The sequence below is a fragment of the Anomaloglossus baeobatrachus genome, chromosome 2 (genome assembly GCF_048569485.1).
Source record: "Anomaloglossus baeobatrachus isolate aAnoBae1 chromosome 2, aAnoBae1.hap1, whole genome shotgun sequence".
Lineage (NCBI taxonomy): Eukaryota > Metazoa > Chordata > Amphibia > Anura > Aromobatidae > Anomaloglossus > Anomaloglossus baeobatrachus.
Genome location: NC_134354.1, coordinates 9,428,825 through 9,451,389, shown reverse-complemented (window position 1 = coordinate 9,451,389; position 22,565 = coordinate 9,428,825). Strand labels below are relative to the sequence as shown.

Genomic DNA, 22,565 nt, shown 5'->3' with positions numbered 1-22,565 from the left:
ATCTAACAGAGTCTTACACAAAAGAAACATTTCACAACTTTCTCCACCTTTCTTGTCATCCATAATCTGTACAAATCATTCTCAGCAGGAAGACAAAAATAATAAAACTACAATAATGTGTTTGCATAAGTGTCAGCGCCCGCTTATAATTAGGGCTATGGTTGTGTTCAGAATCATCCTCCTGTTACACGGTATCAACACTCGGCCGCCGTTATTTACAGCAATGCTGCCTGCAGCTGCTGTATGCCCCAACACAAGCCTGCAGCTGCTGTATGCCCCAACACAAGCCTGCAGCTGCTGTATGCCCCGACACAAGCCTGCAGCTGCTGTATGCTCCGGCACAAGCCTGCAGCTGCTGTATGCCCCGACACAAGCCTGCAGCTGCTGTATGCCCCGACACAAGCCTGCAGCTGCTGTATGCCCCGACACAAGCCTGCAGCTGCTCTATGCCCCAACACAAGCCTGCAGCTGCTGTATGCCCCGACACAAGCCTGCAGCTGCTGTATGCCCCAACACAAGCCTGCAGCTGCTGTATGCCCCGACACAAGCCTGCAGCTGCTGTATGCTCCAGCACAAGCCTGCAGCTGCTGTATGCCCCGACACAAGCCTGCAGCTGCTGTATGCCCCGACACAAGCCTGCAGCTGCTGTATTCTCCGGCACAAGCCTGCAGCTGCTGTATGCCCCGACACAAGCCTGCAGCTGCTGTATGCCCCGACACAAGCCTGCAGCTGCTGTATGCCCCGACACAAGCCTGCAGCTGCTCTATGCCCCAACACAAGCCTGCAGCTGCTGTATGCCCCGACACAAGCCTGCAGCTGCTGTATGCTCCAGCACAAGCCTGCAGCTGCTGTATGCCCCGACACAAGCCTGCAGCTGCTGTATGCTCCAGCACAAGCCTGCAGCTGCTGTATGCCCCGGCACAAGCCTGCAGCTGCTGTATTCCCCGGCACAAGCCTGCAGCTGCAGTATGCTCCGGCACAAGCCTGCAGCTGCTGTATGCCCCAACACAAGCCTGCAGCTGCTGTATGCCCCGACAAAAGCCTGCAGCTGCTGTATGCCCCGACACAAGCCTGCAGCTGCAGTATGCTCCGACACAAGCCTGCAGCTGCTGTATTCTCCGGCACAAGCCTGCAGCTGCTGTATGCCCCGGCACAAGCCTGCAGCTGCTGTATGCCCCGGCACAAGCCTGCAGCTGCTGTACACCCCGGCACAAGCCTGCAGCTGCTTTATGCCCCGGTACAAGCCTGCAGCTGCTGTATGCCCCGACAAAAGCCTGCAGCTGCTGTATGCCCCGACAAAAGCCTGCAGCTACTGTATGCCCCGACAAAAGCCTGCAGCTGCTGTATGCCCCGACACAAGCCTACAGCTGCTGTATGCCCCGACACAAGCCTGCAGCTGCAGTATGCCCCGACACAAGCCAGCAGCTGCTGTATGCCCCGACACAAGCCTACAGCTGCTGTATGCCCCGACACAAGCCTGCAGCTGCAGTATGCTCCGACACAAGCCTGCAGCTGCTGTATGCCCCGGCACAAGCCTGCAGCTGCTGTATGCCCCGGCACAAGCCTGCGGCTGCTGTACGCCCCGGCACAAGCCTGCAGCTGCTTTATGCCCCGCTACAAGCCTGCAGCTGCTGTATGCCCCGACAAAAGCCTGCAGCTGCAGTATGCCCCGACACAAGCCTGCAGCTGCTGTATTCTCCGACAAAAGCCTGCAGCTGCTGTATGCCCCGGCACAAGCCTGCAGCTGCTGTATTCTATTCTCCGGCACAAGTCTGCAGCTGCTGTATGCCCCGGCACAAGCCTGTGTATAACCCTTCTCTTATTACACATGGTGTGGACCTTTAATGCTCTGCACAGCACCCGCCTCCGCTGTTAGACATCGTTCACATTTGTGGCTGTCCTCGATCTTGGAGGAATACGCGGTGCAGGAATCTCGGTAATTACTGCTCTAACCCACGCGTCTGCCTCTTATTGATCTGCCACCATCTGACCCTCTCCATGCTGTGAACAAGGAGTAAAGAGTCCGGGCCCCGGAGACGTCACATCGCAGCTTATCAGGACTGTGCGGTCCCGAGGGTCCCCGCGCTGCTCCACACAGAGGCCGCCACCTGTAACTCATGTCACCTGATGTCATCGCTTCATGTTCTCGGAGATCCTCCCTGACAAGCACTTTCCACTATTCCCAGAGCCATCCACAGACTGACGGCAGCATCCCCGGGAGCGGTGGTAAGTACAGGGGATAGGACAAGTCTACACACCGCGCTCATCTAAAAGAATCCTACACAAAAGAAACATTTCACAACTTTCTCCACCTTTCTTGTCATCCATAATCTGTACAAATCATTCTCAGCAGGAAGACAAAAATAATAAAACTACAATAATGTGTTTGCATAAGTGTCAGCGCCCGCTTATAATTAGGGCTGTGGTTGTGTTCAGAATCATCCTCCTGTTACACGGTATCAACACTCGGCCGCCGTTATTTACAGCAATGCTGCCTGCAGCTGCTGTATGCCCCAACACAAGCCTGCAGCTGCTGTATGCCCCAACACAAGCCTGCAGCTGCTGTATGCCCCGACACAAGCCTGCAGCTGCTGTATGCCCCAACACAAGCCTGCAGCTGCTGTATACCCCGACACAAGCCTGCAGCTGCTGTATGCTCCGGCACAAGCCTGCAGCTGCTGTATGCCCCGACACAAGCCTGCAGCTGCTGTATGCCCCGACACAAGCCTGCAGCTGTTGTATGCTCCAGCACAAGCCTGCAGCTGCTGTATGCCCCGGCACAAGCCTGCAGCTGCTGTATGCCCCGGCACAAGCCTGCAGCTGCTGTATTCCCCAGCACAAGCCTGCAGCTGCAGTATGCTCCGGCACAAGCCTGCAGCTGCTGTATGCCCCAACACAAACCTGCAGCTGCTGTATGCCCCAACAAAAGCCTGCAGCTGCTGTATGCCCCGACACAAGCCTGCAGCTGCTGTATGCCCCGACACAAGCCTACAGCTGCTGTATGCCCCGACACAAGCCTGCAGCTGCAGTATGCCCCAACACAAGCCTGCAGCTGCTGTATTCTCCGGCACAAGCCTGCAGCTGCTGTATGCCCCGGCACAAGCCTGCAGCTGCTGTATGCCCCGGTACAAGCCTGCAGCTTCTGTATGCCCCGACAAAAGCCTGCAGCTGCTGTATGCCCCGACAAGAGCCTGCAGCTGCTGTATGCCCCGACAAAAGCCTGCAGCTGCTGTATGCCCCGACACAAGCCTACAGCTGCTGTATGCCCCGACACAAGCCTGCAGCTGCTGTATTCTATTCTCCGGTACAAGCCTGCAGCTGCTGTATGCCCCGACAAAAGCCTGCAGCTGCTGTATTCTCCGGCACAAGCCTGCAGCTGCTGTATGCCCCAGCACAAGCCTGCAGCTGCTGTATGCCCCGGCACAAGCCTGCAGCTGCTGTATTCTATTCTCCGGCACAAGTCTGCAGCTGCTGTATGCCCCGGCACAAGTCTGCAGCTGCTGTATGCCCCGGCACAATCCTGCAGCTGCTTTATGCCCCGGTACAAGCCTGCAGCTGCTGATTGCTCCAGCACAAGCCTGCAGCTGCTGTATGCCCCGGCACAAGCCTGCAGCTGCTGTATGCCCCAGCACAAGCCTGCAGCTGCTGTATTCCCCAGCACAAGCCTGCAGCTGCTGTATGCCCCGGCACAAGCCTGCAGCTGCTGTATGCCCCGACACAAGCCTGCAGCTGCTGTATGCCCCGACACAAGCCTGCAGCTGCTGTATGCTCCAGCACAAGCCTGCAGCTGCTGTATGCCCCGGCACAAGCCTGCAGCTGCTGTATTCCCCAGCACAAGCCTGCAGCTGCAGTATGCTCCGGCACAAGCCTGCAGCTGCTGTATGCCCCAACACAAACCTGCAGCTGCTGTATGCCCCAACAAAAGCCTGCAGCTGCTGTATGCCCCGACACAAGCCTGCAGCTGCTGTATGCCCCGACACAAGCCTACAGCTGCTGTATGCCCCGACACAAGCCTGCAGCTGCAGTATGCCCCAACACAAGCCTGCAGCTGCTGTATTCTCCGGCACAAGTCTGCAGCTGCTGTATGCCCCGGCACAAGCCTGCAGCTGCTTTATGCCCCGGTACAAGCCTGCAGCTGCTGTATGCCCCGACAAAAGCCTGCAGCTGCTGTATGCCCCGACAAAAGCCTGCAGCTACTGTATGCCCCGACAAAAGCCTGCAGCTGCTGTATGCCCCGACAAAAGCCTGCAGCTGCTGTATGCCCCGACAAGAGCCTGCAGCTGCTGTATGCCCCGACAAAAGCCTGCAGCTGCTGTATGCCCCGACACAAGCCTACAGCTGCTGTATGCCCCGACACAAGCCTGCAGCTGCTGTATTCTATTCTCCGGTACAAGCCTGCAGCTGCTGTATGCCCCGACAAAAGCCTGCAGCTGCTGTATTCTCCGGCACAAGCCTGCAGCTGCTGTATGCCCCAGCACAAGCCTGCAGCTGCTGTATGCCCCGGCACAAGCCTGCAGCTGCTGTATTCTATTCTCCGGCACAAGTCTGCAGCTGCTGTATGCCCCGGCACAAGTCTGCAGCTGCTGTATGCCCCCGCCACAAGCCTGCAGCTGCTGTATGCCCCGGGACACAAGCCTGCAGCTGCTTTATGCCCCGGTACAAGCCTGCAGCTGCTGTATGCTCCAGCACAAGCCTGCAGCTGCTGTATGCCCCGGCACAAGCCTGCAGCTGCTGTATGCCCCAGCACAAGCCTGCAGCTGCTGTATTCCCCAGCACAAGCCTGCAGCTGCTGTATGCCCCGGCACAAGCCTGCAGCTGCTGTATGCCCCGGCACAAGCCTGCAGCTGCTGTATGCCCTGGCACAAGCCTGCAGCTGCTGTATGCCCTGGCACAAGCCTGCAGCTGCTGTATTATCCAGCACAAGCCTGCAGCTGCTGTATGCTCCAGCACAAGCCTGCAACTGCTGTATGCCCCGGCACAAGCCTGCAGCTGCTGTATGCCCCAGCACAAGCCTGCAACTGCTGTATGCTCCAGCACAAGCCTGCAGCTGCTGTATACTCCAACACAAGCCTGCAGCTGCTGTATGCTCCAGCACAAGCCTGCAGCTGCTGTATGCTCCAGCACAAGCCTGCAGCTGCTGTTTGGCCTGGTCTTTACCAGCACAATGTTCAGGCCTTACATACAGGTGTAAATGCATCGCCATGTCTGTTGTTCATATCCTCACCCACTGCTCTCGGCTGTGATCACCTCCAGCGATGCTTTGCTTCACCATCTGCTTTTTTATCATTTTGAACCTTCCTAATCAAACATTTCTTGCTGTTTAGACTGGATCTCTTGCAGAGCATCGCATACGTCTTATGTGGAACAATTTGTCACCCTTCACTAGTACGCTCGTCTGTCTGATCTTCCTTTCCGGATTATGAATCTTGGGTCTCCCCTTTAGACTTCCATAGCTGGTGTCAGTATTCAGATTGTAGCCTCTGAGCAGCAGCCATGCTCCTTCATACATACAGCCATACAGGAGATGGGTCACTGTGGAAGATACCTTGTATGGGCCCAATCACCATGCTGGGTTTTGCTTGGGCCCTCCCAGCACAAGCCTGCAGCTACTGCACACTCTTTTATAATATCCCGACGCATCGATACTATACTGTCCCTAGTATCTATATACACCATTACATTTATCCCCTATAACATCCACACATATGGGAGGTCTCGGTATGTATGAGGGGGCAGCTGTGAGGACCCCGGCTGCAGAGGGCAGTGCGGCTGCTAGTTACAGAGGGCGGCTCACATCGGACACCTGTCAGTCGGAGCGTATCTCATGTACCTGACGTGGGAGACTTGCAGCGATCCAGCTCCAGGGACACGGGGCTGTCTGTGAGCTCCGTCAGACCTACAAGGAAAACACTCACATTAATACAATGACACAGAGAAGGCAGTGAAGAGCCCCCCGAGGACCCCCCGCACATAATGATGGTATCACTCACTAGCCCCAAAAGAATCCGGAATCAGCCCATGATTATAGAGCGATTCCGGAGCTGCGCACTTCTTGTCGGCTGCACCTAGACTATCCATGATACAAGATGGCAGCAGCACTGGGGATTCTCTGCCAGCTACAGAAACCGCGCCAGCAAAACACAAATGAGGTCCAAACAATGGGCGACAAGCCGGAGCTGCCAAAGTGCTTCACTTTAGCCAAGGTTATTTACACTGCCTTGAAAAAGTATTCATACCCCGTGACCTTTTCCACATTTTTTCACGATACACCCACAAACTAAATATATTTTATTGGTATGCTATGTGATACCAGCACTAAGTACAAGTATTTGTGAAGTGATTGTACTGTCTCCCGGTCTCTCTCTATAGATGATGTAGGTGCACATATTACTGTCTCCCTATCTCTTCATGTAAATGATGTAGCTGCACATAGTACTGTCTCCCTATCTCTTCATGTAAATGATGTAGCTGCACATAGTACTGTCTCCCTATCTCTTCATGTAAATGATGTAGCTGCACATAGTACTGTCTCCCTATCTCTTCATGTAAATGATGTAGCTGCACATATTACTGTCTACCTGTCTCTTTATGTAAATGATGTAGATGCACATAGTACTGTCTCCCTGTCTATTCCTGTAAATGATGTAGCTACAGATAGAGCTGTCTGTCTGACTCTTCCTGTAAATTATGCAGTTGCAGATAGTACTGTCTCCCTATCTCTTCCTGTAAATGATGTAGCTGCACATAATACTGTCTCCCTGTCTATTCCTGTAAATGATGTAGCTACAGATAGTACTGTCTACCTGTCTCTTCCTGTAAATGATGTAGTTGCAGATTGTACTGTGGTCCTGTCTCCTGTAAATGATGTAGCTACAGATAGTACTGTCTCCCTGTCTATTTCTGTAAATGATGTAGCTGCACATAGTACTGTCTCCTTGTCTCTTCCTGTAAATGATGTAGGTATGGATAGTACTGTCTCCCTGTCTATTCCTGTAAATGATGTAGCTACAGATAGAGCTGTCTGTCTGACTCTTCCTGTAAATTATGCAGTTGCAGATAGTACTGTCTCCCTATCTCTTCCTGTAAATGATGTAGCTGCACATAATACTGTCTCCCTGTCTATTCCTGTAAATGATGTAGCTATAGATAGTACTGTCTACCTGTCTCTTCCTGTAAATGATGTAGTTGCAGATTGTACTGTGGTCCTGTCTCCTGTAAATGATGTAGCTACAGATAGTATTGTCTCCCTGTCTATTTCTGTAAATGATGTAGCTGCACATAGTACTGTCTCCTTGTCTCTTCCTGTAAATGATGTAGGTACGGATAGTACTGTCTCCCTGTCTATTCCTGTAAATGATGTAGTTGCAGATAGTACTGTGTTCCTGTCTCTTCCTGTAAATGATGTAGCTGCAGATAGTACTGTCTCCCTGTCTATTCCTGTAAATGATGTAGTTGCAGATAGTACTGTGTTCCTGTCTCTTCCTGTAAATGATGTAGCTGCAGATAGTAGTGTCTCCCTGTCTCTTCCTGTAAATAATGTAGTTACAGATAGTACTGTCTCCCTGTCTCTTCCTGTAAATGATGCAGCTTCAGAAAGTACTGTCTCCCTGTCTTTTTGTGTAAATGATGTAGCTGCAGATAGTACTGTCTTCCTGTCTCTTCCTGTAAATGTAGTTGCAGATAGTACTGTCTTCCTGTATCTTCCTGTAAATGATGTAGTTGCAGATAGTACTGTCTTCCTGTATCTTCCTGTAAATGATGTAGGTGCAGCTAGTACTGTCTTCGTGTATCTTCCTGGAAATGATGTAGGTGCAAATAGTACTGCCTCCCTCTCTCTTCCTGCAAATGAGCTAGGTGCAGATAGAACTCTCTACCTGTCTCTTACTGTAAATGAAGGTGAAAATAGTACTTTCTCACTTTGACGTCCTGTAAGTGAATGTGTAGATAAAACTGTCTCACTGACTAAGGTGCAGATAGTATTTTTTCCCCGACTCATCCTGTAAATGAAGGTGTAGATAAAACTGTCTTTGTCTCTTTCTGTAAATAATATAGGTACAGATAGAACTGTCTCACTGTCTTTTCCTATAAATAAATGTGCAGATAGTACGGTCTCCATGTCTATTCCTGTAAATGATGGTGCAGATAGAGTATGGTTTCCCTGTCTCTTCCTGGAAATGAATTAGTTGCATATAGTACTGTTTCCCCGTCTCTTCCTTTAAATGATGTAGAGGCCGATAGTCCTGACTCCCTGTCTTTACCTGTAAATGAATGTGCAGATACTATTTCCATGACTTCCTGTAAATTATGTGGGTACACATATTACCATCTCCCTATCTATTCCTGTAAATGAAAGTGCAGATAGTACTGTCTCCCTGTTTCTTTCTGTAAATTAAATATCTACCAACAGTATATCCTACAGGTTAAAGTTCACTGCACTCTCTAAAAGTTTGTCAGACGATTGGGATCCATTATTGATTACAAAAGTGTATAAAAAGGAAAGGTGTTTTCCGGGTGATGAGCAGTGTTAGTGTTCAGGACACACAGCACTTTGTATTTGGTCTCATCTGACCTTCTTCTACATGCTCGCTGTGTCCCCGACATGGCAACCATGTATCTGTCGCGGGCGGAGGAGGGGACGCTGCGCTCTCCCACTGCTCGGGTCCGACTGCCGCTGCTGCTGCTGCGGCTGCTCGGTGGTGGCTCGAGCGGTGGGCCGGATCCCGGGGACTCGAGCGGCGCTCCTCGCCCGTGAGTGAAAAGGGTGGGATTGATTGTGGGGGATTTGATTATTGTCCGTGACGCCACCCATGGTTGTGGTGATATTGGTGACACCACCGCTGCTCTAGACGGGGATCCCGGGAGCGATGACAGGGAGCAGCCTTGATGTTAGTTCTCCCCTCCGTGGGTAGGGGGTTGGTTGTCCCGGGGCCCGGTGATGGGGTAGGGATGGATGGCAGGCGGGTTACGGGGCCCGGCGAGGTGCAGGGTCGCGGGGGCAGCGCTGTGCCGCACGGCACGGTGGTACTCACTCAGCCAATGATGAGGACACAGTTCTCGGTAAAACAAACGGCTGGATGGACGGGTCCCACAGACGGCTGCGGTGTTGTTTCTCCTCCCGGCAGGTGTATGGTGACTGCCTTTCCCTGCACCTGTGTATGGTTGATGGTTCCGATGGGTTCCCACCGGTAACCCGCTCCCCAGCTTGGATATGGGCTGGAGGAGCCCCTTTTGCCCGCAGGCTCTGGCCCTGGGAACTTTAGCCTTGGCGGTGACTGTGTTTCCCTCTCTCGGTTGGACGGTTGCCTTCTGACGGGACTTGGATGCTGGGAAACCCAGGAGGTTCCCTTCGCTAACGGATTTGACAAATCGCACGGCGATTCCTAGCCTTGCCGGGGTCCGTACGCCCCTGCCGGGTGGTGCTGGCTTCTCTTTGTGTACCGGTCCGGTACCGCCGGGCCACCGCCCGTCCACGGTCCTTACGGTTAGCTCCAATAGGCCACTCCTGGAGACGGTCACCACCGTCTGCCAACCTTGCTGATCCGTCCGGGCCACACACCCGGACCAAATTCAGCCTGCTCACTTGCCACTTTCCTTCCTTCCACTTCCACTCTCAAACTGATCTGTCTACTTTTCACGCCTCCAGGACTGTGAACTCCTCGGTGGGCGGGGCCAACCGCCTGGCCCACCCCCTGGTGTGAACATCAGCCCCTGGAGGAAGGCAACAAGGGTTTTCGTCTGACTTCGGTGTGCCTGACCGGGAGTGTGGGGTGTGTTGGTGTTGCTCTCTGTGGCCCCTGGCTTGTCCAGGGCGCCACATATCATTCTTTTTACAGGTCGCAAATACATGTCACTTACTGTCGGTATATCACATAAAATTTCAATAAAATCCATTTAAATTTGTGGGTGAAAAGTATGAATACTTTTTTCATGCAACTCTAGGTGCAGATAGTACTGTCTACCTGTCTTTTCCTGTAAATGAAATTACAGATAGTATTGTCTCCCTGTCTCTTCCTGTAAATGATGAATATTTCAGATAGTACAGTCTCTCTGTCTCTTCCTGTAAATGATGTAGATGCAGATAGTACTGTCTGTCTGTCTCTTCCTGTAATTGAAGGTACAGATAGTACAATCTCCCTGTTTTTTTCCTGAAAATTATGTAGATAGTACTGTGTCCTTCTCTCTTCCTGTTAGTGAGGTAGGTGCAGATAGTACTGTCTACTTGTCTCTTCCAGTCAGTTAAGGTGCAGATAGTTAAATCTCCCTTACTTCCTGTAAAAGATTTAGATGCAGATAGTTCTATCTACCTGTCTTTTCCTGTAAATGATGCAGAGGCAGATAGTACCGTCTCCCTGTCTTTCCATCTAAATATTGCAGATGCAGATAGTACTGTATCCCTGTCTCTTCCTGTAAATGATGTAGGTGCGGATAGTACTGTATCTCTTTCTCTGAAGTAGGTGCAGATTGTACTGTTTCCCTGTCTTGTCCCGTAAATTATGTAGAAGCCGATAGTACTACCTCCCTGTCTTTTCTCATAAATGAATGTGCAGATAGTATTAACTCCATGACTCTTCCTGTAAATGATGTAGGTGCAGATAATACCATCTCCCTATCTATTCCTGCACATAGGTGCAGATAATACTGTTCCATGACTCTTCCTATAAATGAGGGTGCAGATAGTACTCTCTACCTGTCTCTTCCTGTAAATGATATAAGATAGTACTCCCTCCCTGTCCTGTCTCCACTTGCACAGTCCCTGACAGAAGTTCTTTCGCTTATCCATGTTATGTAAATAAAAGCTTATAACCTGACTTTAAATTCATCCATTGGTTTAATAAATTACTCTTTTGAAAGCTGAAACCCTCCCAAATTTGGTTTAGGTTATGAAAATAAAGTTGCTGCAAAGCTGAAATATTGATCATTTAATGAACATAGAAAGGTCAGATTTTGGCAAGACAAAAGTTTTGTCGCCTTGTCATATAATGCACCCAATCCTAGTTTACATCCTCACCTGCGCTCACTAAATGATCGGTTAATTAGTGGGTGTGTATAAAAAGAAACCCAGCACTCCAGACCTTCACTAGAACTGCAACTTGACCTCTGACAACATGCCAAAAATCCACCCTGCGACCAAAGCCTTGATTATCAGGAGGCTGAAGACCAGATCCACTGCAGAAGTGGCTGCACCTTTAATGTGTCTCAGTGTCAAGTACAAAGAATTAAAAAAAGATTTGAAGAGACTGGAGACGTTTATGACAAGCCCAGGTCCTGCAGACCCCGCAAGACAACTGCTCAGGAGGAACGTTTGTTGGTTAGAAAATCCAAAGCCAGCCTCTCTTCCACTACAGCAGAGCTCCAACAGGCCTGGTCACCTCAAGTCCCTGTGTCAACTAGAGCAGATTGTAGGATTCTGTCTCAAAATGGCCTCCATGGTCGAATCAGTGCCCAGAAGCCAGCACTAAACAAAAGGCAGGAAGTCAACAGATGGACGCTGGAAAAGTGGCAGAAGGTGGATTTCTCTGATGAATCTTCAGCTGAATTACACCACAGCCGCCGCCAAAACTGCAGGAGACCTACTGGAGCCCGTATGGATCCAGAAAACAGTTAAGTTTGGTGGTGGAAAGATCATGGTCTGGGGTTACATTCAGTATGGGGGGGTGCGAAACATTTGCAAAGTGGAAGGCAATATCAATAGCCTAAAATATCAAGAAGTATTAGCTACCTCTTACATTCCCAATCATAAAATGGGTCAGATTCTGCAGCAGGACGGTCTCCATCTCATACATCCATCTCTACAACAAAGGTCCTCCTGGCAAAGAAGACTGGCCACCAGTCACCAGACATGACCATCATTGAGCATGTTTGGGGTAGGGTGAAAGAGGAAGCTTGGAAGACAAAACCTAAGACTCTAGATGAGCTCTGGGAGGCGTGTAAGATGCATTCTCTGCTATTCCTGATGACCTCATCAATAAATTGTATGAATCATTGTTGATCCGCATGAATGCCGTCCTTCAAGCTCATGGAAGTCACACAAAATATTACATATGGCTCTAATAGCACCACAACTTCATTCACCAATGTTATGCCACATATCTTTGTATTAGAAGTTAATTATTTGTTTGAATTTCACATCACTTTCCGTGGGCGACAAAACGTTTGTCTTGCCAAAATCTGACCTCTCTGTGTTCATTAAATGATCAATATTTCAGCTTTGCAGCAACTTTATTTTCATAACCTAAACCAAATTTGGGAGGGTTTCAGCTTTCAAAAGAGTAATTTATAAAACCAATGGATGAATTTAAAGTCAGGTTATAAGCTTTTATTTACATAACATGGATAAGCGACAGAACGTCTGTCAGGGGAGTCTGTATGATGTAGGAGCAGTTAGTGCTATTTCCCTGTCTCTTCCTGTAAGTGATGTAAGTGCAGGTAGTACTTTCTTAAGGATTCTGTATATCAGTATATCCTACAGGTTAAAGTTCACTGCAGTCTCTAAATGTATGTCAGAAGATTGGAATCCATTATTGAGTACAAAAGGATATAAAAAGAAGTGATCAATACAAAAGAGTCATAAGCTAAGACGTGGCTAATGCTGGAGCAGTAAGGAGAACACGACTGGTGCAAGCGTTTTCTTGCTGTCAGTGAATGAGAACGTTCCTGTCTGGTATAGAATCTCTCCTGACGTAATGTGTCAGGGCCGGTAAATGGTGGAGTCTACATTAGACACAACAGTAATTAATATTCAGCTTTGAGGGGCTTTAGGTCAGGCCGGGAGCCTGTGGCTTACTTTATACAGGAATGTCGTCAGTCACTGGAAGCAAGCAGAGGTTATAAAAATGGCGACAATTAAAAATAAAAGTCTCAGAATCAGAATCTGATCTACAGCATCAAAAATAACATAACATAACGGGCCATGCGGGTGTAATGTGTCACACATTGTGCAAAACCAAGGAGAAAGGACGTAAAGCCGAGCGCCCACCCCCGGCCTCGGGGAACTTACTCTGGTAAGAAGTGCGGATCCGTTTCGTAATATCTGGGTAAAAATTAGACAGGCCACGCATGCAAAGGTTGTCTGTGGAACATGCCACGCATCAGCAGATCAGCGGCAGCAGCAGGCAGAGGAAAGAAAGGAAAAAAACAGTGTGCGGTGAAAGAAAGTGAAATCTATGGTGGCCGGGAGACCCTCATCATCCCCCGATCACCCCCACACCAGCCCACCAGGTCACAGAAGGAGACCCCAGATCACCCCCACACCAGCCCGCCAGGTAAGAGAGGGAGACTCCCATCACCCCCACACCAGCCCCCCAGGTCAGAGAGGGAGACCCCCCCATCACCCCCACACCAGCCCACCAGGTCAGAGAGGGAGACCTCCCATCACCCCCACACCAGCCCACCAGGTCAGAGAGGGAGACCCCCCATCACCCCCACACCAGCCCACCAGGTCAGAGAGGGAGACCCCTATCACCCCCACACCAGCCCACCAGGTCAGAGAGGGAGACCCCCATCACCCCCACACCAGCCCCCCAGGTCAGAGAGGGAGAGCCCCCATCACCCCCACACCAGCCCACCAGGTCAGAGAGGGAGACCCCCCATCACCCCCTGATCACCCCCACACCAGCCCGCCAGGTGAGAGAGGCAGATCCCCATCCCCCCCGATCACCCCCACACCAGCCCGCCAGGTCACAGAGGGAGACCCCCATCACCCCCCCGATCACCCCCACACCAGCCCACCAGGTCAGAGAGGGAGACCTCCTATCAACGCCCGATCACCCCCACACCAGCCCGCCAGGTCAGAGAGGGAGACCCCCCCATCACCTCCTGTTCACCCCCACACCAGCCCACCAGGTCAAAGAGGCAGACCCCCATCACCCCTCGATCACCCCCACACCAGCCCACCAGGTCAGAGAGGGAGACCTCCCATCACCGCCCGATCACCCCCACACCAGCCCGCCGGGTCAGAGAGGGAGACCCCCCATCACCTCCTGTTCACCCCCACACCAGCCCACCAGGTCAGAGAGGCAGACCCCCATCACCGCCCGATCACCCCCACACCAGCCCGCCAGGTGAGAGAGAGAGACCCCCCATCACCCCCTGATCACCCCCACACCAGCCCACCAGGTCAGAGAGGGAGACCGCCATCACCCCCACACCAGCCCACCAGGTCAGAGAGGGAGACCCTCATCACCCCCACACCAGCCCACCAGGTCAGAGAGGGAGACCCCCATCACCCCCACACCAGCCCGCCAGGTCAGTGGGGTAACACAAGGGGATGGATGGAATGCTGCTGCACATCAGGTCACACAGTGAGGAGGGAGCGTCATCAATCAGCAGAAAAGCCACAAAGCTTTATACGAGGGAGAGTCAAAAATTCCTGCACCCTGGATTCATATCCCTGTCCCCAGAATCTCCCGGCTGCACAGTGCCCTGCGTCCATCTGTCCCCAGACTGCGGAGCCACAGACCCCGGCAGAAGTATCAGCACCAGACCCCCGGCAGAACTATCTGCACCAGATCCCGGCAGAAGTATCAGCACCAGACCCCGGCAGAAGTATCTACACCAGACCCCCGGCAGAAGTATCCGCACCAGACCCCGGCAGAAGTATCCGCACCAGACCCCCGGCAGAAGTATCAGCACCAGACCCCGGCAGAAGTATCCGCACCAGACCCCGGCAGAAGTATCCGCACCAGACCCCCGGCAGAAGTATCCGCACCAGACCCCGGCAGAAGTATCTACACCAGACCCCCGGCAGAAGTATCCGCACCAGACCCCGGCAGAAGTATCCGCACCAGACCCCCGGCAGAAGTATCCGCACCAGACCCCGGCAGAAGTATCCGCACCAGACCCCCGGCAGAAGTATCAGCACCAGACCCCGGCAGAAGTATCAGCACCAGACCCCCGGCAGAACTATCTGCACCAGATCCCGGCAGAAGTATCAGCACCAGACCCCGGCAGAAGTATCCACACCAGACCCCCGGCAGAAGTATCCGCACCAGACCCCGGCAGAAGTATCCACACCAGACCCCCGGCAGAAGAATCCGCACCAGACCCCGGCAGAAGTATCCGCACCAGACCCCCGGCAGAAGTATCTGCAACAGACCCCGGCAGAAGTATCCACACCAGACCCCCGGCAGAAGTATCAGCACCAGACCCCGGCAGAAGTATCAACACCAGACCCCCGGCAGAAGTATCTGCACCAGACCCCGGCAGAAGTATCCACACCAGACCCCCGGCAGAAATATCCGCACCAGACCCCCGGCAGAAGTATCCGCACCAGACCCCCGGAAGAAGTATCTGCACCAGACCCCCGGCAGAAGTAACTGCACCAGACCCCCGGCAGAAATATCCACACTAGACTCCCGGCAGAAATATCCGCACCAGACCCCTGGCAGAAGTATCCGCACCAGACCCCCGGAAGAAGTATCGACACCAGACCCCCGGCAGAGGTATCGGCACCAGACACCTGACAGAAGTATCCGCACCAGGCCCCAGAAGAAGTATCCGCACCAGACCCCCGGAAAAAGTATCGGCACCAGACCCTCGGAAAAAGTATCGGAACCAGACCCCCGGAAAAAGTATCGGCACCAGACCCCCGGCAGAAGTATCCGCACCAGACCCCCGGCAGAAGTATCCGCACCAGACACCTGACAGAAGTATCGGCACCAGGCCCCAGAAGAAGTAACCGCACCAGACCCCCTCGGCAGAAGTATCCGCACCAGACCCCCGGAAGAAGTATCCGCACCAGACCCCCGGCAGAAGTATCCGCACCAGACCCCCGGAAGAAGTATCGGCACCAGACCCCCGGCAGAGGTATCGGCACCAGACTCCCGGTAGAAGCATTGGCACCAGACCCCCGGCAGAAGTATTGGCACCAGACCCCCGGCAGAAGTATCGGCACAAGACCCCCGGCAGAAGTATCCGCACCAGACCCCCGGAAGAAGTATCCGCACCAGACCCCCGGAAGAAGTATCAGCACCAGACCACCGGCAGAAGTATCCGCACCAGACCCCCGGAAGAAGTATCCGCACCAGACCCTCGGAAGAAGTATCCGCACCAGACCCCCGGAAGAAGTATCCGCACCAGACCCCCAGAAGAAGTATCGGCACAAGACCCCCGGCAGAGGTATCGGCACCAGACCCCCGGCAGAGGTATCCGCACCAGACCCCCGGCAGAAGTATCCGCACCAGACCCCCGGAAGAAGTATCGGCACCAGACCCCCGGAAGAAGTATCCGCACCAGACCCCCGGCAGAAGGATCCGCACCAGATCCCCGGAAGAAGTATCGGCATCAGACCCCCGGCAGAGGTATCGGCACCAGACCCCCGGCAGAAGCATTGGCACCAGACCCCCGGCAGAAGCATTGGCACCAGACCCCCGGCAGAAGTATCGGCACAAGACCCCCGGCAGAAGTATCCGCACCAGACCCCCGGAAGAAGTATCCGCACCAGACCCCCGGAAGAAGTATCAGCACCAGACCCCCGGCAGAAGTAGCTGCACCAGACCCCCGGCAGAAGTATCCACACTAGACTCCCGGCAGAAATATCCGCACCAGACCCCTGGCAGCCCACCAGGTCAGAGAGGGAGACCCCTATCACCCCCACACCAGCCCACCAGGTCAGAGAGGGAGACCCCCATCACCCCCACACCAGCCCCCCAGGTCAGAGAGGGAGAGCCCCCATCACCCCCACACCAGCCCACCAGGTCAGAGAGGGAGACCCCCCATCACCCCCTGATCACCCCCACACCAGCCCGCCAGGTGAGAGAGGCAGACCCCCATCCCCCCCGATCACCCCCACACCAGCCCGCCAGGTCACAGAGGGAGACCCCCATCACCCCCCCGATCACCCCCACACCAGCCCACCAGGTCAGAGAGGGAGACCTCCTATCACCGCCCGATCACCCCCACACCAGCCCACCAGGTCAGAGAGGGAGACCTCCTATCAACGCCCGATCACCCCCACACCAGCCCGCCAGGTCAGAGAGGGAGACCCCCCCATCACCTCCTGTTCACCCCCACACCAGCCCACCAGGTCAAAGAGGCAGACCCCCATCACCCCTCGATCACCCCCACACCAGCCCACCAGGTCAGAGAGGGAGACCTCCCATCACCGCCCGATCACCCCCACACCAGCCCGCCGGGTCAGAGAGGGAGACCCCCCATCACCTCCTGTTCACCCCCACACCAGCCCACCAGGTCAGAGAGGCAGACCCCCATCACCGCCCGATCACCCCCACACCAGCCCGCCAGGTGAGAGAGAGAGACCCCCCATCACCCCCTGATCACCCCCACACCAGCCCACCAGGTCAGAGAGGGAGACCGCCATCACCCCCACACCAGCCCACCAGGTCAGAGAGGGAGACCCCCATCACCCCCACACCAGCCCACCAGGTCAGAGAGGGAGACCCCCATCACCCCCACACCAGCCCGCCAGGTCAGTGGGGTAACACAAGGGGATGGATGGAATGCTGCTGCACATCAGGTCACACAGTGAGGAGGGAGCGTCATCAATCAGCAGAAAAGCCACAAAGCTTTATACGAGGGAGAGTCAAAAATTCCTGCACCCTGGATTCATATCCCTGTCCCCAGAATCTCCCGGCTGCACAGTGCCCTGCGTCCATCTGTCCCCAGACTGCGGAGCCACAGACCCCGGCAGAAGTATCAGCACCAGACCCCCGGCAGAACTATCTGCACCAGATCCCGGCAGAAGTATCAGCACCAGACCCCGGCAGAAGTATCTACACCAGACCCCCGGCAGAAGTATCCGCACCAGACCCCGGCAGAAGTATCCGCACCAGACCCCCGGCAGAAGTATCAGCACCAGACCCCGGCAGAAGTATCAGCACCAGACCCCCGGCAGAACTATCTGCACCAGATCCCGGCAGAAGTATCAGCACCAGACCCCGGCAGAAGTATCCACACCAGACCCCCGGCAGAAGTATCCGCACCAGACCCCGGCAGAAGTATCCACACCAGACCCCCGGCAGAAGAATCCGCACCAGACCCCGGCAGAAGTATCCGCACCAGACCCCCGGCAGAAGTATCTGCAACAGACCCCGGCAGAAGTATCCACACCAGACCCCCGGCAGAAGTATCTGCATCAGACCCCGGCAGAAGTATCTGCACCAGACCCCGGCAGAAGTATCCACACCAGACCCCCGGCAGAAATATCCGCACCAGACCCCCGGCAGAAGTATCAGCACCAGACCCCGGCAGAAGTATCAACACCAGACCCCCGGCAGAAGTATCTGCACCAGACCCCGGCAGAAGTATCCACACCAGACCCCCGGCAGAAATATCCGCACCAGACCCCCGGCAGAAGTATCCGCACCAGACTCCCGGAAGAAGTATCCGCACCAGACCCCCGGCAGAAGTAACTGCACCAGACCCCCGGCAGAAGTATCCACACTAGACTCCCGGCAGAAATATCCGCACCAGACCCCTGGCAGAAGTATCCGCACCAGACCCCCGGAAGAAGTATCGACACCAGACCCCCGGCAGAGGTATCGGCACCAGACACCTGACAGAAGTATCCGCACCAGGCCCCAGAAGAAGTATCCGCACCAGACCCCCCCGGCAGAAGTATCCGCACCAGACCCCCGGAAAAAGTATCGGCACCAGACCCTCGGAAAAAGTATCGGCACCAGACCCCCGGAAAAAGTATCGGCACCAGACCCCCGGCAGAAGTATCCGCACCAGACCCCCGGCAGAAGTATCCGCACCAGACACCTGACAGAAGTATCGGCACCAGGCCCCAGAAGAAGTAACCGCACCAGACCCCCTCGGCAGAAGTATCCGCACCAGACCCCCGGAAGAAGTATACGCACCAGACCCCCGGCAGAAGTATCCGCACCAGACCCCCGGAAGAAGTATCGGCACCAGACCCCCGGCAGAGGTATCGGCACCAGACTCCCGGTAGAAGCATTGGCACCAGACCCCCGGCAGAAGTATTGGCACCAGACCCCCGGCAGAAGTATCGGCACAAGACCCCCGGCAGAAGTATCCGCACCAGACCCCCGGAAGAAGTATCCGCACCAGACCCCCGGAAGAAGTATCAGCACCAGACCACCGGCAGAAGTATCCGCACCAGACCCCCGGAAGAAGTATCCGCACCAGACCCTCGGAAGAAGTATCCGCACCAGACCCCCGGAAGAAGTATCCGCACCAGACCCCCAGAAGAAGTATCGGCACCAGACCCCCGGCAGAGGTATCGGCACCAGACCCCCGGCAGAGGTATCCGCACCAGACCCCCGGCAGAAGTATCCGCACCAGACCCCCGGAAGAAGTATCGGCACCAGACCCCCGGAAGAAGTATCCGCACCAGACCCCCGGCAGAAGGATCCGCACCAGATCCCCGGAAGAAGTATCGGCATCAGACCCCCGGCAGAGGTATCGGCACCAGACCCCCGGCAGAAGCATTGGCACCAGACCCCCGGCAGAAACATTGGCACCAGACCCCCGGCAGAAGTATCGGCACAAGACCCCCGGCAGAAGTATCCGCACCAGACCCCCGGAAGAAGTATCCGCACCAGACCCCCGGAAGAAGTATCAGCACCAGACCCCCGGCAGAAGTAACTGCACCAGACCCCCGGCAGAAGTATCCACACTAGACTCCCGGCAGAAATATCCGCACCAGACCCCTGGCAGAAGTATCCGCACCAGACCCCCGGAAGAAGTATCGGCACCAGACCCCCGGCAGAGGTATCGGCAACAGACACCTGACAGAAGTATCCGCACCAGGCCCCAGAAGAAGTATCCGCACCAGACCCCCCCGGCAGAAGTATCCGCACCAGACCCCCGGAAGAAGTATCCACACCAGACCCCCGGCAGAAGTATCCGCACCAGACCCCCGGAAAAAGTATCGGCACCAGACCCCCGGAAAAAGTATCGGCACCAGACCCCCGGCAGAAGTATCCGCACCAGACCCCCGGCAGAAGTATCCGCACCAGACCCCCGGCAGAAGTATCCGCACCAGACCCCCGGAAGAAGTATCGGCACCAGACCCCCGGCAGAGGTATCGGCACCAGACCCCCGGTAGAAGCATTGGCACCAGACCCCCGGCAGAAGTATTGGCACCAGACCCCCGGCAGACGTATCGGCACAAGACCCCCGGCAGAAGTATCCGCACCAGACCCCCGGAAGAAGTATCCGCACCAGACCCCCGGAAGAAGTATCAGCACCAGACCACCGGCAGAAGTATCCGCACCAGACCCCCGGAAGAAGTATCCGCACCAGACCCTCGGAAGAAGTATCCGCACCAGACCCCCGGAAGAAGTATCCGCACCAGACCCCCAGAAGAAGTATCGGCACCAGACCCCCGGCAGAGGTATCGGCACCAGACCCCCGGCAGAGGTATCCGCACCAGACCCCCGGCAGAAGTATCCGCACCAGACCCCCGGAAGAAGTATCGGCACCAGACCCCCGGAAGAAGTATCCGCACCAGACCACCGGCAGAAGGATCCGCACCAGATCCCCGGAAGAAGTATCGGCATCAGACACCAGGCAGAGTTATCGGCACCAGACCCCCGGCAGAAGCATGGGCACCAGACCCCCGGCAGAAGTATCGGCACAAGACCCCCGGCAGAAGTATCCGCACCAGACCCCCGGAAGAAGTATCCGCACCAGACCCCCGGAAGAAGTATCAGCACCAGACCCCCGGCAGAAACATTGGCACCAGACACCCGACAGAAGCATTGGCACCAGACCCCAGGAAGAGGTATCGGCACCAGACACCCGGCAGAAGCATTGGCACTAGACCCCCGGCAGAAGCATTGACACCAGACCCCCGGCAGAAGTATCGGCACCAGACCCCCGGAAGAAGTATCTGCACCAGACCCCGGAAGAAGTATCCGCACCAGACCCCCGGCAGAAGTATCCGCACCAGACCCACGGCAGAAGTATCAGCACCAGACCCCCGGCAGAAGCATTGGCACCAGACCCCCGGCAGAAGCATTGGCACCAGACCCCTGGAAGAGGTATCGGCACCAGACCCCCGGCAGAAGCATTGGCACCAGACCCCCGGCAGACGTATCGGCACCAGACCCCCGGCAGACGTATCGGCACCAGACCCCGGCAGAAGTATCAGCACCAGACCCCCGTCAGAGGTATCGGCACCAGACCCCCCCGGAAGAAGTATTGGCACCAGACCCCCCGACAGAAGTATCGGCACCAGACCCCCCCGGAAGAAGTATTGGCACCAGACCCACGGCACAAGTATTGGCACTAGACCCCGGCAGAAGTATCGGCACCAGACCCAGCAGAAGTATAGGCACCAGACCCAGCAGAAGTATAGGCACCAGACCCCTGGCAGAAGTATCAGCACTAGACCCCCTGGAAGAAGTATCGGCACCAGACCCCCCCCGGAAGAAGTATTGGCACCAGACCCCCGGAAGAAGTATCTGCACCAGACCCCCGGAAGAAGTATCCGCACCAGACCACCGGCAGAAGTATCCGCACCAGACCCACGGCAAAAGTATCAGCACCAGACCCCCGGCAGAAGCATTGGCACCAGACCCCAGGCAGAAGCATTGGCACCAGTCCACCGGCAGAAGTATCGGCACCAGACCCCCGGCAGAGGTATCGGCACCAGACCCCCCCGGAAGAAGTATTGGCACCAGACCCCCCGGAAGAAGTATTGGCACCAGACCCCCCCGGAAGAAGTATTGGCACCAGACCCACGGCACAAGTACTGGCACTAGACCCCGGCAGAAGTATCGGCACCAGACCCAGCAGAAGTATAGGCACCAGACCCAGCAGAAGTATAGGCACCAGACCCCCGGCAAAAGTATCAGCACTAGACCCCCGGAAGAAGTATCGGCACCAGACCCCCGGAAGAAGTATCGGCACCAGACCCCCGGCAGAGGTATCCGCACCAGACCCCCGGCAGAAGTATCCGCACCAGACCCCCGGAAGAAGTATCGGCACCAGACCCCCGGAAGAAGTATCCGCACCAGATCCCCGGAAGAAGTATCCGCACCAGACCCCCGGCAGAAGTATCCGCATCAGATCCCTAGCAGAAGCATTGGCACCAGACCCCCGGCAGAAGTATTGGCACCAGACCCCCGGCAGAAGTATCCGCACCAGACCCCCGGAAGAAGTATCCGCACCAGACCCCGGCAGAAGTATCCGCACCAGACCCCCGGCAGAAGTAACTGCACCAGGCCCCCGGCAGAAGTATCCACACCAGACTCCCGGCAGAAATATCCGCACCAGACCCCCGGAAGAAGTATCGGCACCAGACCCCCGGCAGAGGTATCGGCACCAGACCCCCGGCAGAAGCATTGGCACCAGACCCCCGGCAGAAGCATTGGCACCAGACCCCCGGCAGAAGTATCGGCACCAGCCCCCCCCGGAAGAAGTATTGGCACCAGACCCACGGCACAAGTATTGGCACTAGACCCCGACAGAAGTATCGGCACCAGACCCAGCAGAAGTATAGGCACCAGACCCAGCAGAAGTATAGGCACCAGACCCCTGGCAGAAGTATCAGCACTAGACCCCCCGGAAGAAGTATCGGCACCAGACCCCCGGAAGAAGTATTGGCACCAGACCCCCGGCAGAGGTATCCGCACCAG

General features: G+C 55.2%; 1 protein-coding gene across 9 annotated transcripts in view; it reads right to left on the bottom strand.

Annotated features, from left to right (window-relative positions):
- STXBP5L (syntaxin binding protein 5L) overlaps positions 1-22,565 on the bottom strand; it is a 419,668-nt gene that overhangs the window by 97,368 nt on the left and 299,735 nt on the right. For 5 of the 9 annotated variants that reach the window (XM_075334850.1, XM_075334854.1, XM_075334852.1 and 2 more), the window contains 2 exons: positions 12,998-13,069; positions 5,831-5,896 (listed from right to left, as the gene is read on the bottom strand). In XM_075334850.1, the coding sequence (XP_075190965.1) occupies positions 5,831-5,896; positions 12,998-13,069 (138 nt within the window). The remainder of the gene's footprint in view (positions 1-5,830; positions 5,897-12,997; positions 13,070-22,565) is intronic. The other 4 variants (XM_075334853.1, XM_075334857.1, XM_075334855.1 and 1 more) reach the window with 1 other exon arrangement.